General features: G+C 45.1%; 1 protein-coding gene across 2 annotated transcripts in view; it reads left to right on the plus strand.

The window, feature by feature from the left end:
- The window catches only part of TNFAIP8 (TNF alpha induced protein 8), a 143972-nt gene that overhangs the window by 63585 nt on the left and 65494 nt on the right, over positions 1-14893 (plus strand). The window contains exon 2 of one of the 2 annotated variants that reach the window (XM_063456936.1): positions 11774-11824. The exons of the other annotated variant lie outside the window; for it this stretch is intronic. Coding sequence (XP_063313006.1) covers position 11824 — 1 coding nt within the window. The 5' untranslated portion in view covers positions 11774-11823. The remainder of the gene's footprint in view (positions 1-11773; positions 11825-14893) is intronic. 2 annotated transcript variants of the gene reach the window in all.

Consider the following 14893-nt stretch of genomic DNA (forward strand, 5'->3'; position numbering starts at 1 on the left):
TTTGGAAGTATGAATCTGGGTGGTGGGGGTATGCATGATAGGAAGAATGACAAACGTGTCCGTCACAGCTCATGAGCAAAAATCTGTAGAAGCACTAAAAGTATCTGGCTCCTGTAAAGAAGTATGTATACAAACAAAGGTGGATACAGCTGCAGATCTACAATATGAATACAAAAACAAATAATAGTGTAACACTGTTGATAAAGTGTAAATGCACTATGTAGAAGATAACTAACAAGAATGATGAAGTAATATCGCCCAAGGGTGCCTCCCCTGATGTAGATGGGGGGTAAAAAAAACACACCTCCTGTTCCGAAGATGACGGATTTCTTCTTTAATAAAATAAGTCTAAAAATATATAAGCTCAATTATTGTTCATTTGTTATTGCTGTTATAAACTTAAATACCAGGAGGTCCCTGAGGAAGTCCTTTGTGGACGAAACGCGTAGGACCTAGTACTATAAGAGCTTATATATTTTTATACTTATTTTAATAAAGAATACATTTTTCTACTCTACAACCCTGAGTCTTACTCCGTCGTCTTCGGAACAGGAGGAGTGTTTTTTTACCCCCCATCTACATCAGGGGAGGCACCCTTGGACAATATTACATCCTTCTTGTGAGTTATATTCTACATAGCGCATTTACACTTTATCAACAGTGTTACACTATTATTTGTTTTTGTATTCATATTGTAGATCTGCAGCTGTCTCCTTCTTTGTTTGTATACATACGGTATTTAAAGCGGCACTGTCATGCCGAACTTACCTTTCCTCAATCTCTTCCTCTTCTCCCCCTCTCTCGGGATCTGTTATTCTTTTCTTCCATTCTTCTTTAGTTTTCTTTAAAATTATAAGACAAAGTAGGGACTCTGTCTTATGGAGGATTCCTCCGCTTGACCAGCTCTGACCAGCGGAGGAGCAAAGTGTGCTTCATTTCCGCTGGTCAGAGCAATTTTCCCATGATCCCTAGCTTTCCTCCCAGTTCCCACAATGCTTCCTGTCACTTAGACAGAACGCCGGCAAAACTGCCGAATTGCATCCTAACAGAATGAGCACTGTTTCTCCATTGGTGTTAGGATGTAATTCGGTACTTTGTTCGGATCGGAATTTCATTCAAATGAATGAAACTCCGATCCTATTCATTGCTGTGGCTGCATCTTGCAGCCGCTTAGTAGATAACTCCCTAATTCCCACGGTATCAGGGAGCTATCTACTAAAAGGCTGAAAGACCTAAATTGGTCTTTCAGCCAAATTTACTAACACCAAGTAAAAATGACTTGGTATTAGTAAATAATATGCCCCTACTCGCTATACCGCGAGTAGGGGCATGTCTAGTAAGCAGTGAGCAGCCTGTGGCTGCTCATTGTAGAAAAAAAATAAAAAAAATATTGCCCCCCACCCCTAAATGACGGGTGGGGGCCGTAAAGTAAAATAAGGGAGGGAGACCTATTGTCCCCCCCCCGGCCCCCACCCCTGAGCGGTGGGTGAGGGCCATAAAGATAATGAGGGGGGGGACCTACTGTCCTCCCCCCCGGCCCCCACCCCTGGCCGGCGGGTGGGGGCCATAATAGTAATGAAGGGGGGGGGGGACCTACTGTCCTCCCCCCCGGCCCCCACCCCTGGGCGGCGGGTGGGGGCCATAATGGTAATAAGAGGGGGGGGGACCTACTGTCCTCCCCCCCCCGGCCCCCACCCATGGGCGGCGGGTGGGGGCCATAATAGTAGTAGGGGGGGGGACCTACTGTACTCCCCCCCGGCCCCCACCCCTGGCCGGCGGGTGGGGGCCATAATAGTAATGGGGGGGGGGACCTACTGTCCTCCCCCCCCAGGCCCCCACCCCTGGGCGGCGGGTGGGGGCCATAATAGTAGTAGGGGGGGGGACCTACTGTCCTCCCCCCCGGCCCCCACCCCTGGGCGGCGGGTGGGGGCCATCATAGTAATAAGAGGGGGGGGGACCTACTGTCCTCCCCCCCCCCGGCCCCCACCCCTGGGCGGCGGGTGGGGGCCATCATAGTAATAAGGGGGGGGGAGACCTACTGCCCCCCCCCCCCGCCCCCACCCCTGGGCGGCGGGTGGGGGCACTAAGTAAATCCCCCCCCCCCCCCCATCAAGGTGACTAGGGGTGCCCAAGCCCCTAGTCACCCACCCCCCACCCAAATAAAAAATGCCCCTACCTACCCCCCTCACCCTAAAAAATAGTGAGGGGGGAATAAAATTGCTAACCTGTAAAGTAAAATTAAACTTGCCATTCGACGTCTTCTTTTTTCTAAAATCTTCATTTTTCAGCCCCAAAAAAGGCCAAATAAAAAAACCATCATAGCCGTCGAACTAAAAATAAAATAAAAAACCCGAGCGCAAAAAAAAAAAAACCCGACGAAAAAGAAAAAAACGGAGCGCACAAAAAAAATAATCCATCTTCACCCATGGAGGGCTCCGCGCAGACTGAGCTCCGCAGGGCGGGGCAAGGCTTATAAAGCCTTGCCCCGCCCTGCAATTAGCCTAAGAACACTCTGATTGGTGGGTTTAAGCCAATCAGAGTGCTCTTTGTCATTTTACAAGCGTGGGAAAGTTCTTTGGAATTTTCCCACGCTTGTAAAATGACACAGAGCACTGTGATTGGATGGCTTGAAATCCATCCAATCACAGTGCTCTGTGTCATTTTACAAGCGTGGGAAAGTTCTTTGGAATTTTCCCACGCTTGTAAAATGACACAGAGCACTGTGATTGGATGGCTTGAAATCCATCCAATCACAGTGCTCTGTGTCATTTTACAAGCGTGGGAAAGTTCTTTGGAATTTTCCCACGCTTGTAAAATGACACAGAGCACTGTGATTGGATGGATTTCAAGCCATCCAATCACAGTGCTCTGTGTCATTTTACAAGCGTGGGAAAGTTCCAAAGAACTTTCCCACGCTTGTAAAATGACACAGAGCACTGTGATTGGATGGATTTCAAGCCATCCAATCACAGTGCTCTGTGTCATTTTACAAGCGTGGGAAAGTTCTTTGGAATTTTCCCACGCTTGTAAAATGACACAGAGCACTGTGATTGGATGGATTTCAAGCCATCCAATCACAGTGCTCTGTGTCATTTTACAAGCGTGGGAAAGTTCCAAAGAACTTTCCCACGCTTGTAAAATGACACAGAGCACTGGGATTGGATGGATTTCAAGCCATCCAATCACAGTGCTCTGTGTCATTTTACAAGCGTGGGAAAATTCCAAAGAACTTTCCCACGCTTGTAAAATGACACAGAGCACTGTGATTGGATGGATTTCAAGACATCCAATCACAGTGCTCTGTGACATTTTACAAGCGTGGGAAAATTCCAAAGAACTTTCCCACGCTTGTAAAATGACAAAGAGCACTCTGATTGGCTTAAACCCACCAATCAGAGTGTTCTTAGGCTAATTGCAGGGCGGGGCAAGGCTTTATAAGCCTTGCCCCGCCCTGCGGAGCTCAGTCTGCGCGGAGCCCTCCATGGGTGAAGATGGATTATTTTTTTGTGCGCTCCGGTTTTTTCTTTTTCGTCGGGTTTTTTTTTTTTTGCGCTCGGGTTTTTTATTTTATTTTTAGTTCGACGGCTATGATGGTTTTTTATTTGGCCTTTTTTGGGGCTGAAAAATGAAGATTTTAGAAAAAAGAAGACGTCGAATGGTAAGTTTAATTTTACTTTACAGGTTAGCAATTTTATTCCCCCCTCACTATTTTTTAGGGTGAGGGGGGTAGGTAGGGGCATTTTTTATTTGGGTGGGGGGTGGGTGACTAGGGGCTTGGGCACCCCTAGTCACCTTGATGGGGGGGGGGGAATTTACTTAGTGCCCCCACCCGCCGCCCAGGGGTGGGGGCGGGGGGAGGACAGTAGGTCCCCCCCCATTATCGTTATGGCCCCCACCCGCCGCCCAGGGTTGGGGGCCGGGGGGGGGGGGAGGACAGTAGATCCCCCCCCCCTTATTACTATTATGGCCCCCACCCGCCGCCCAGGGGTGGGGGCCGGGGGGTGGAGGACAGTAGGTCCCCCCCCCCCCTTATTACTATTATGGCCCCCACCCGCCGCCCAGGGATGGGGGCCTGAGGGGAGGACAGTAGGTCCCCCCTCATTCCCATTATGGCCCCCACCCGCCGTCCAGGGGTGGGGGCCGGCGGGGGAGGACAGTAGGCCCCCCGTCCCCCCCTTATTACACTTTTTTTTTTACAGTGAGCAGCCACAGGCTGCTCACTGTTTAGTGGACATGCCCCTACTCGCGATATAGCGAGTAGGGGCATTGGGGAGATTTTAATCTCCCTTGTGCTATTATGGGGGTCATATTGACCCCCATAGAGTGAGGAGGGGACCTGGGGGGCTTAGGAAGTGGTGGGGAGCACTGCTCCCTGCCGCTTCTGTCTTTACATATTGCAAGGAGGGAGCTGCACGCCGGTAGCTCCCTCCTTGTAATAAACTGAACGAACAAACTAACACTGATACACAGTGTTAGTTTGTTCGTCTGATTTTTTCTATTCATTCATTCGTCTGTCTGATGAATGAATGAATAGGTGAAATTCTCGTTCGCATGTCCAGATGTTTCACTGGGCATGTGCGGGAATCTCAGGGCTATCTAGTGTGGGCAGATGACGTGTCCCACAGGGACTTCACCTACCCACACAAAGATGGCGGCGCCCTGAATATAGATCGGGGCAGAAAATAAAGAATAAAAAATAGGTAATGTGGGGGGCATAGGGGCATTTGGGGATGACTAGGGGGTCGATTGGATGTAGTTGAGGTGGGAGGGGGGTTAAAAAAAAAACGGAATTCGGCATGACAGTGCCGCTTTAAAGGGATTATTGCTGGGAAATCCCTGGAGGAAGCTGTCATCACTATCCACTGAGATAAGTGCTGCATTTTCATTTTCCTATTACATTTAGGTGTTAAGAGATTATTGTGTTGTTTTTTTGTATATGTATATATATATATATATATATATATATATATATATATATATATATATATATATATATATATATATATATATATACTCCTGTGAAGAAGGGGCTGGGTTCTCCCTGCCAATCTTATCTGTCCATTGACATTAATTTATTGCACCTGTGTGCGATCAGTGCATTTAAGTAAATTTTTAGAAAAATGCATCTTCATTTCTCTAGTTAAATTTTCAAGTTAAAAAGTGGCTTTTATTTCCGCAGGACAGTGGCTCAGTTATGGCTAATAATCTGTGTGGTTGAAATTTGCAAAAGGACTGAATAAGAACGATCAGTAAAATGATGAGAACGGATGCTCTTGTGGTTGGGCTGCCTGTTTTTTCTTTTTTTCATTTCTATGAGGGAATGATGTGTTTACTAAATTAAACTGAATGCAGAATCAATGTCCGTGAGACACTGGAAGGAAGGGTCAAAAGTATGAGGTGAAAAAAAGTGTTTTTATTGCATTACTTGCATGAAAATAATACTTTTTCAGAGGCTCTTCTTAAGAACGTAAGGGGACCTTCTATATATATATATATATATATATATATATATACCAAACAATTTTGCACTCCAACTATCCCTTGAAGTATTGGCTGGTGCTCAACTGCACAATGTATAGATGAATGAAAAAAGCCAGCACTCTGGGTCTTGTAAATAAAAACTTCTCAGGTTTTATTCCAACAGTCAACGTTTCAGAGAAACTGCTATGTTTACACTGAGGGTTAATCCAGCCTCTAGTGGCTGTCTCATTGACAGCCGCTAGAGGCGCTTGCGTGCTTCTCACTGTGAAAATCACAGTGAGAAGACGCCAGCGTTCATAGGAAAGCATTGAGAATGCTTTCTTATGAGACTGGCTGAATGCGCGCGCGTCTCTTGCCGCGCATGCACATTCAGCCGAGAGGAGGAGAGCTCCCCGCCCAGCGCTGGAGAAAGAGGGAAGTTCAACCCCTTCCTCTCTATCCAGCCCTCAGGGCACTATAGTGCCAGGAAAACAAGTATGTTTTCCTGGCACTATAGTGGTCTTTTAATATTTTTATAGCTTATCATTGAGCAACCTCATTATTTTCATTTTCCTCTATTATGGTTTTGTTTTTATTATTTTAATTCCTTTGGGAGAGCTGAGTGAACTTTCCCTGGGGTCCAGTGGGGTTGCTCTCTCTTGTGTGAGAGGGAGCAGTAATCTACCATGCAGCTCCTCTCTGCTACCTGTGATGCCGGTGCCGAAATTACGTCATATTTCGACTCCTGCATCATTAAACAGCGTGAGGGAGCAGAGAGGAGCCGCTGGAAGATCACTACTCCCTCGCACGCTGCCCTAGCCGACTGCCTTGATGCTTTACTGAGCCGGACACCTCCCTGAAGCTCAGGACGGCCAGCTACAATGCTCATTCAGCCGGCCGCCTCCCTAAAGCCAAGGGTGGCCGGCTACAACGCTCACTGAGCTGGTCGCCTCCATAAAGCCCAGGGCGGCCGGCTACAATGCTCACTGAGCCAGCCGCCTACATGCTCCTGTGGGTTGATGTCCGGCTCCATTATTTGCTCAGTCGGCCGTTTTAGATAAAAAGCTGACTTTGGGATTTGTCGAGCCACGTGGTAACAGTATATCAGGACATGTATCAGATGGACCATTATTATGGCTCTGGAACTAAAACTAGGAATTTTCCATATCAGAGATAACCCAAAGTCCTGAGACTATTCTGTTTAGTTTACCTTTTGAAGTAATGAGTGAAAAAGAAAAGCATCATCATCATCATCATCATCATCATCATCATCATCATCATCAATATAGCGGCAACATAGCACTGAAGCACTTTACAATATTATAAAGGGGGAAATGTAACAATTAATGAGAATTACAAACTGTTACAGGAACAAAAGGTTAATGAGGATCCTGCTTGAAAAACTTACAGCTAGACGTAGCATGTACGATTTTAAGTAAAAAATATAAACTTATTTAAGCAAAAAGCAAACAGTCTAGTGTGTTTTTTTTTGTGCTACACACAAAACAAATAAAACAAATTATCCGCTAAATTAACACTTAAGCATATGCATTCAATCCGTTATTGTTGTGACATACAAGGAAACACTAAATACTGAATTAGTAAGAATTTTAAAATGAACAGCTATATTTAGGCAAACTGTGACCCTGGAGATTATATATATATATATTTTATATTTATTTAATTTAATTGGCTATATTTTCCAGATTTTTGTTTCCCCAACACATTCTGTGTTTGTTGAATAAACCCCACATAACAGCAATTATAATGTAAATATAGTGCCTGTATTTCTATGCTGCCATTTAGTCACATATTGCTTGTAATTATGGTTAAATCCAAAGTATGGAAGCAATAAACCCTTTGTTATAACTATGACATTATATTCACTGGAACAGCACCTTGGATAAAACAAAATCTGTTCTTGATTAGCCCTTCCCCCATACTTCTCCGCAAATCCATTCTCCAGCTTAGAAGTGTCATTTAACTTGTTTTGTCACAAACCACGCCAGCATGTTCTGCTAGTCCATATGTGTTGTATGATGTAATCATGTCCCATTGATCTGAAAAGGAATTTAATTTACTTGTGTTCACTTACCAGGTGCAATTATTTGAGCGGGGGCATTAGATCAGAACGTCTGTTAAACCAGTCATAGTAAAAGATCAGAACTAAAATAAATATTATTGTATTTTTATTTAAGCGATGTTGTTATTTTGCACATTGCAAGGCACTGAGTTCAGTCTAATTTACTGATGGTAATAGATGTTCCTTGTCGGATTATTCTTTAAAGCGAGATAGTGAGCCGGATCTATCATGCACATTTTTATTGCAATTGTATTATTGAGTTATTTTGGGCTTCTCATTTAAAACATTTAATGGGAAATGTATCCTTTGGTATTATGCTGTCAACTATTCTGCGTGAAGAATAGACGGTTCTTCATTAGTCTGAACAAACTGTAAGGCTTTATTGCTTCTACACTGCGTGCAGAATTATTAGGCAAATGAGTATTTTGACCACATCATCCTCTTTATGCATGTTGTCTTACTCCAAGCTGTATAGGCTCGAAAGCCTACTACCAATTAAGCATATTAGGTGATGTGCATCTCTGTAATGAGAAGGGTGTGGTCTAATGACATCAACACCCTATATCAGGTGTGCATAATTATTAGGCAACCTCCTTTCCTTTGGCAAAATGGGTCAAAAGAAGGACTTGACAGGCTCAGAAAAGTTAAAAATAGTGAGATATCTTGCAGAGGGATGCAGCACTCTTAAAATTGCAAAGCTTCTGAAGCGTGATCATCGAACAATCAAGCATTTCATTCAAAATAGTCAACAGGGTCGCAAGAAGCATGTGGAGAAACCAAGGCGCAAAATAACTGCCCATGAACTGAGAAAAGTCAAGCGTGCAGCTGCCAAGATGCCACTTGCCACCAGTTTGGCCATATTTCAGAGCTGCAACATCACTGGAGTGCCCGAAAGCACAAGGTGTGCAATACTCAGAGACATGGCCAAGGTAAGAAAGGCTGAAAGACGACCACCACTGAACAAGACACACAAGCTGAAACGTCAAGACTGGGCCAAGAAATATCTCAAGACTGATTTTTCTAAGGTTTTATGGACTGATGAAATGAGAGTGAGTCTTGATGGCCCAGATGGATGGGCCCGTGGCTGGATTGGTAAAGGGCAGAGAGCTCCAGTCCGACTCAGACGCCAGCAAGGTGGAGGTGGAGTACTGGTTTGGGCTGGTATCATCAAAGATGAGCTTGTGGGCCTTTTCGGGTTGAGGATGGAGTCAAGCTCAACTCCCAGTTTCTGGAAGACACCTTCTTCAAGCAGTGGTACAGGAAGAAGTCTGCATCCTTCAAGAAAAACATGATTTTCATGCAGGACAATGCTCCATCACACGCGTCCAAGTACTCCACAGCGTGGCTGGCAAGAAAGGGTATAAAAGAAGAAAATCTAATGACATGGCCTCCTTGTTCACCTGATCTGAACCCCATTGAGAACCTGTGGTCCATCATCAAATGTGAGATTTACAAGGAGGGAAAACAGTACACCTCTCTGAACAGTGTCTGGGAGGCTGTGGTTGCTGCTGCACGCAATGTTGATGGTGAACAGATCAAAACACTGACAGAATCCATGGATGGCAGGCTTTTGAGTGTCCTTGCAAAGAAAGGTGGCTATATTGGTCACTGATTTGTTTTTGTTGTGTTTTTGAATGTCAGAAATGTATATTTGTGAATGTTGAGATGTTATATTGGTTTCACTGGTAAAAATAAATACCGTATTTATCGGCGTATAACACGCACAGGCGTATAACACGCACCTCATTTTTAGAAAGAAATTCCAGGAAATTTCCCCCCTCATGCCATAGTATTCCCCCCCCTCATCCCATAGTATTCCCCCCTCATCCCATAGTGTCCCCCCCTTTCCATAGTATTCTCCCCCCCCTCCCATAGTATTCTCCCCCCCTCCCCCCATAGTATTCCCCCCCTCCTCCCATAGTATTCTCCCCCCCTCCCCTCCCATAGTATTCTCCCCCCTCCCCTCCCATAGTATTCTCCCCCCTCCCCTCCCATAGTATTCTCCCCCCTCCCCTCCCATAGTATTCTCCCACCCTCCCCTCCCATAGTATTCTCCCCCCTCCCCTTCCATAGTATTCTCCCCCCCTCCCCTCCCATAGTATTCTCCCCCCTCCCCTTCCATAGTATTCTCCCCCCCCTCCCATAGTATTCTCCCCCCCTCCCCTCCCATAGTATTCTCCCCCCCCCCTCCCATAGTATTCTCCCCCCCTCCCCTCCCATAGTATTCTCCCCCCTCCCCTCCCATAGTATTCTCCCCACCCTCCCCTCCCATAGTATTCTCCCCCCTCCCCTTCCATAGTATTCTCCCCCCTCCCCTTCCATAGTATTCTCCCCCCCTCCCCTCCCATAGTATTCTCCCCCCCTCCCCTCCCATAGTATTCTCCCCCCCTCCCCTCCCATAGTATTCTCCCCCCCTCCCCTCCCATAGTATTCTCCCCCTCCCTCCCCTCCCATAGTGTACTTTCCCCCCCCTCCCCTCCCATAGTGTACTCCCCCCCCTCCCATAGTATTCTCCCCCCCTCCCCTCCCATAGTATTCTCCCCCCCCCCCTCCCATAGTATTCTCCCCCCTCCCCTTCCATAGTATTCTCCCCCCCCCCTCCCATAGTATTCTCCCCCCCTCCCCTCCCATAGTATTCTCCCCCCCTCCCCTCCCATAGTATTCTCCCCCCCTCCCCTCCCATAGTATTCTCCCCCCCTCCCCTCCCATAGTATTCTCCCCCCCTCCCCTCCCATAGTATTCTCCCCCTCCCTCCCCTCCCATAGTGTACTTTCCCCCCCCTCCCCTCCCATAGTGTACTCCCCCCCCTCCCCTCCCATAGTGTACTCCCCCCCCTCCCCTCCCATAGTGTACTCCCCCCCTCCCCTCCCATAGTGTACTCCCCCCCTCCCCTCCCATAGTGTACTTTCCTCCCCCTCCCCTCCCATAGTGTACTTTCCTCCCCCTCCCCTCCCATAGTGTACTTTCCTCCCCCTCCCCTCCCATAGTGTACTTTCCTCCCCCTCCCCTCCCATAGTGTACTTTCCTCCCCCTCCCCTCCCATAGTGTACTTTCCTCCCCCTCCCCTCCCATAGTGTACTTTCCTCCCCCTCTCCTCCCATAGTGTACTTTCCTCCCCCTCCCCTCCCCTCCCCTCCCCTCCCATAGTGTACTTTCCTCCCCCTCCCCTCCCATAGTGTACTTTCCTCCCCTCCCATAATTACTTACCTGTCCTGAAGCGTGGGCCGGCTTCACAGCGCGCACCGCGGTACAGGAACTTTAATTTAAGGTTCCGGTTTCCGGCGGGACTGAAAGGAAGTGTGCACAATAGTGTGCACACTTCCTTTCAGTCCCGCCGGAAACCGGAACCTTAAATTAAAGTTCCTGTACCGCGGTGCGCGCTGTAAAGCCGGCCCACGCTTCAGGACAGGTAAGTAATTATGGGATATCGGCGTATAACACGCACCCACGATTTTTCCCCTATTTTCAGGGGAAAAAAGTGCGTGTTATACGCCGATAAATACGGTAATTGAAATGGGTATATATTTGTTTTTTGTTAAGTTGCCTAATAATTATGCACAGTAATAGTCACCTGCACACACAGATATCCCCCTAAAATAGCTATAACTAAAAACAAACTAAAAACTACTTCCAAAAATATTCAGCTTTGATATTAATGAGTTTTTGGGGTTCATTGAGAACATGGTTGTTGTTCAATAATAAAATTAATCCTCAAAAATACAACTTGCCTAATAATTCTGCACTCCCTGTATATTATGCAACTTTTTTTTTCTCAGAAGTAGTATGTCTATGTATTCATAGTAAGTACTATGAGTTAATAAATTGTATTTTAATGGGGTGGTCTTTAGATTGTTTTAGCTTTAAATGCGGTTGGTAATTGGCTTGCTTTCATAATGTCTCCGGAGGTGTCTTGCATTGATAAGATCTGTTGTTTCACAAGAGCCTCTATCTATCTATTTTGTGGTCTAACTCACAGCTAAGTGTATGTAATGTATCTCAGTTCTATCTTACTGATAGGTGGATGTACTCTAGCAGTGGAGGTTTAGGAAAAATGAAGTGGTATGCTTTTATTCCTCCTGTTGTAAAATAAAATGTGTGACCTGTTTTCCTTCACATATTCACCAATATTCTGTTGATCATAGATTGATGAAATTATGTAGCAAAGTAATGTTATATATTAATGTGTTTGATGTTTTTATCCTGTATTAATGCCTTTTTTGTTTCCCGTAGTTCTGCTTTGCTTGTGACGGACACACATTGGAACGAAGGGGAGACCAGGAAGTGAGTATGCATGACGTTACTTTGGATCTATGCCCTGCCTTACCCTTTTAAGCAATTTAGACTGCTTACATATTGATATGTTGATAGTAAGTACAAAAGAATACACAAAATATATTATATTTATGGGTTTTACATCATCTACATATTCTTTGTGATTAAGTAGAGGTATGCACAAATATGTTACAGTGAGATCGTGTACGAACATATGAACAACCTGGTTTAAGCAACTCATAGCTTATCATTGCCTTCCAAACTTGAGAAGATTTTATGGTTCACCTCAGTGGTAGCACCCGATACCCAGCTGTATTTTGTATTTTATTGAATTTCACCTCAGTGGTATGCACATAATCAGATTCACACACACTTCCATTCACATACAATTACAATTATTTATATAGTGCAAATATATTCAGCAGCAATAGGTAAACAAGACAAAACACCTAATTCTAACAAAACACCATACTGCACCAGTGGATAAAGAGGACCTTGCCCGAACAAGCTAACAATCTAAAAGTATGTAGGGATGAGTAGTTCATTGGAGACCTGGTAGTGTGTTTTTAAGGATTTTTTTTAAAAGTACAACACAGACTAGGAGAGTCGAATGTTCTGTTGGGTGGCATTCCATAAGGACAGTGCAGCCTTGGAGAAGACCTGCAGGCGAGAGTCTGGGTGGCTGGTGTGAGAGTGGGACAGTAACTGGTCATTAGCAGAGCAAAGAGGCATATCTGCTAATGAGCGAGAAAAGCCTTGTAAATAAGCACGAGAACTTTGAACCGAATCATAAATAAAACAGGAAGCCTGTGTAGAAACTGATAGAAGGGTAAGAGTTGCTGGATGTAAGGTAGATGAGTGGGGTAGAGGCATTCTTTATTGACTGTAAAGGGACAATCTGGACACTTTTCAGGCCGACAAGCAGAGAATTACAATAATTAAGGAGGGAAACAATGAGTTCATGGACAAGAGAAATGGGCAAACAAGAAATGTTTTTAAGGTGAAAGCGACCGTTTTGGTGATAGGTTTTATGTAAGGGGTTAAAGAAATGTCGGATTTAAAGAGCTCACCAAGGCAATGGGCCTGCAGAGTAACGATATGATAGTTTAACGTTTGTGAAAACCGGTGCAGATAGAGCTTTAGAGGGAGGAAACACAAGGAGTTTGGTCTTGGAGTGCTTGGGTTTTAGGAATCGTGACAAAGGAGAAAGGGAGCTGGAGTGGAAGCTCATCTCTGGGGTCTAGTGGTTTGTTGCTGCGATCTCCCTCTACTTTATGCTGCTCTACAACGATGCCAGGGCTGGGTTGACATTACATCCTGGCTCCAGCATCAGTACAGGACAAGTGAAGAAGCTAGTCACTCTGTTCAAAGAATTACCAGCAGCCCTCCGCTCCACATTCAGAGTCAAAACAGAGACAGAGCACCTATTGTGCGGCATCGCCACAAGCAACCCGTTGGAAGGTGCCTGCTTTGGTGGGAGAGGAATGCTCTGTGCACTACCCCTGTTGTCTTTCAACCTGTGCAGAATCCCCCACCCTGCACTTCGCAAACTACTGCATTTACAAAAACTGTTCCCAAACATTCCTTACACTCTAACCACTACAGTAAGCTAACGTGATTTGGGTTATGTTTCCATTTTGTCTATTGCTTAAAGTGGATTTGTCAGCAAAGGTAAACGTTATATTTCATCTGCTTCTATGTAGCTCCCTGTGTCTGAATATCTTTTTATTTTATTTTCTTTCTGAAAGTGTTAATTCAAATAAAATACATTATAATTAGTAGGGGCTACATTTCCTTACGTATAGCAGTCGTATAGCAGTGACAACTTGGCAATTGGGGGAGATCTGTTTCATTTGCCAATCTACTTTTCCCATAATCCATTACTAAAACCAATCCCACAGAAGGGCAAACAGCAGACATCGTAAGCAAATTAGAACAACATGGCTTCATTGTGCCATTTAGAGATAGGAAAAGATAATAAATGTACATATCCCTCGCCACATTTTTTTCTTTTTCATTGGTTTTCTGCCACCTTCTCCCATGTGTTTATCTTTAGGCTGTATGTTATTTGTTGGCATTTCCCTCATGGATGGAGTACAATTTCCTGCTCTTTCTTGAGGGGTATCTTATCTACAGTTGACTCTGTTGATTAACATTGTGTATTCTCTTTATCTGTGGACACCTGTTCACCCGTTTGCTCTCTAAATAAATAAATAAATAAATAAATAAATAAATATATATATATATATATTGTGATCCTTGTCAGCAGGTAGCACGGTCCTCTAGGGCAAAATCATGCACAGTCTTTTAATGCAACTTCATTCCAGGCACTTTATTTGTAAGTTTACACATGAGGCAGCAGCAAATGAAAACATAAATGCAATAATGTAACACAATTCCCTATAAACAAAAAGCCTAGCTCGTCTGAGCACTAACTCACATCAGATTCCCTATCTCTCAGGGGTTAAACTATAACAAAAATTATTGGTTTCACCAAACTAGTGTCTTTGTTCGCTCTCAGCACTCCAGTGCTCCAAGCCAGCCTTGACTGCTTCCCTTTCTGCACTCCCAGTGCTCCAAGCCAGCCTTAACTGTTTCCCTTTCTGCACTCCCAGTGATCCAAGCCAGCCTTGACTGCTTTCCTTTTGCACTCCCAGTGCTCAGTCTCCTTGACTCTCTCACTGGAGAGAACAGCCTCTCTCCTACCTGCTTCCAGGGAGGAAGCCAGCAATCTTTAGCAGGGAGGGGTTTATTCCCACTGCTACAGCTGATTATCTGCAGCTGAGCAGTGGGTTGGAGACAGTCCAAAAAATCCTGGCCTGGATCTAGGTCTCCCAAGAAAACCACTAAACTGTGGAGTGGAGCATTGGCCCACCCTGCCCTCCAAATGCTCCACCCCAGGGGCCCATAACTAAACTTAGCTTTGTGTTGCTCACAACACAAACTACACATACTCCCCCTGGGGTTAAATGGCCTCTCTGCCTTCACTTTATCACAATATATTTATATTATTATTATTTTATTATTTATATAGCGCCAACAAATTCCGTAGTGCTGTACAATGGGTGGACTAACAGA

Source organism: Pelobates fuscus, chromosome 5 (assembly GCF_036172605.1).
Source record: "Pelobates fuscus isolate aPelFus1 chromosome 5, aPelFus1.pri, whole genome shotgun sequence".
Taxonomy (NCBI): Eukaryota; Metazoa; Chordata; class Amphibia; order Anura; family Pelobatidae; genus Pelobates; species Pelobates fuscus.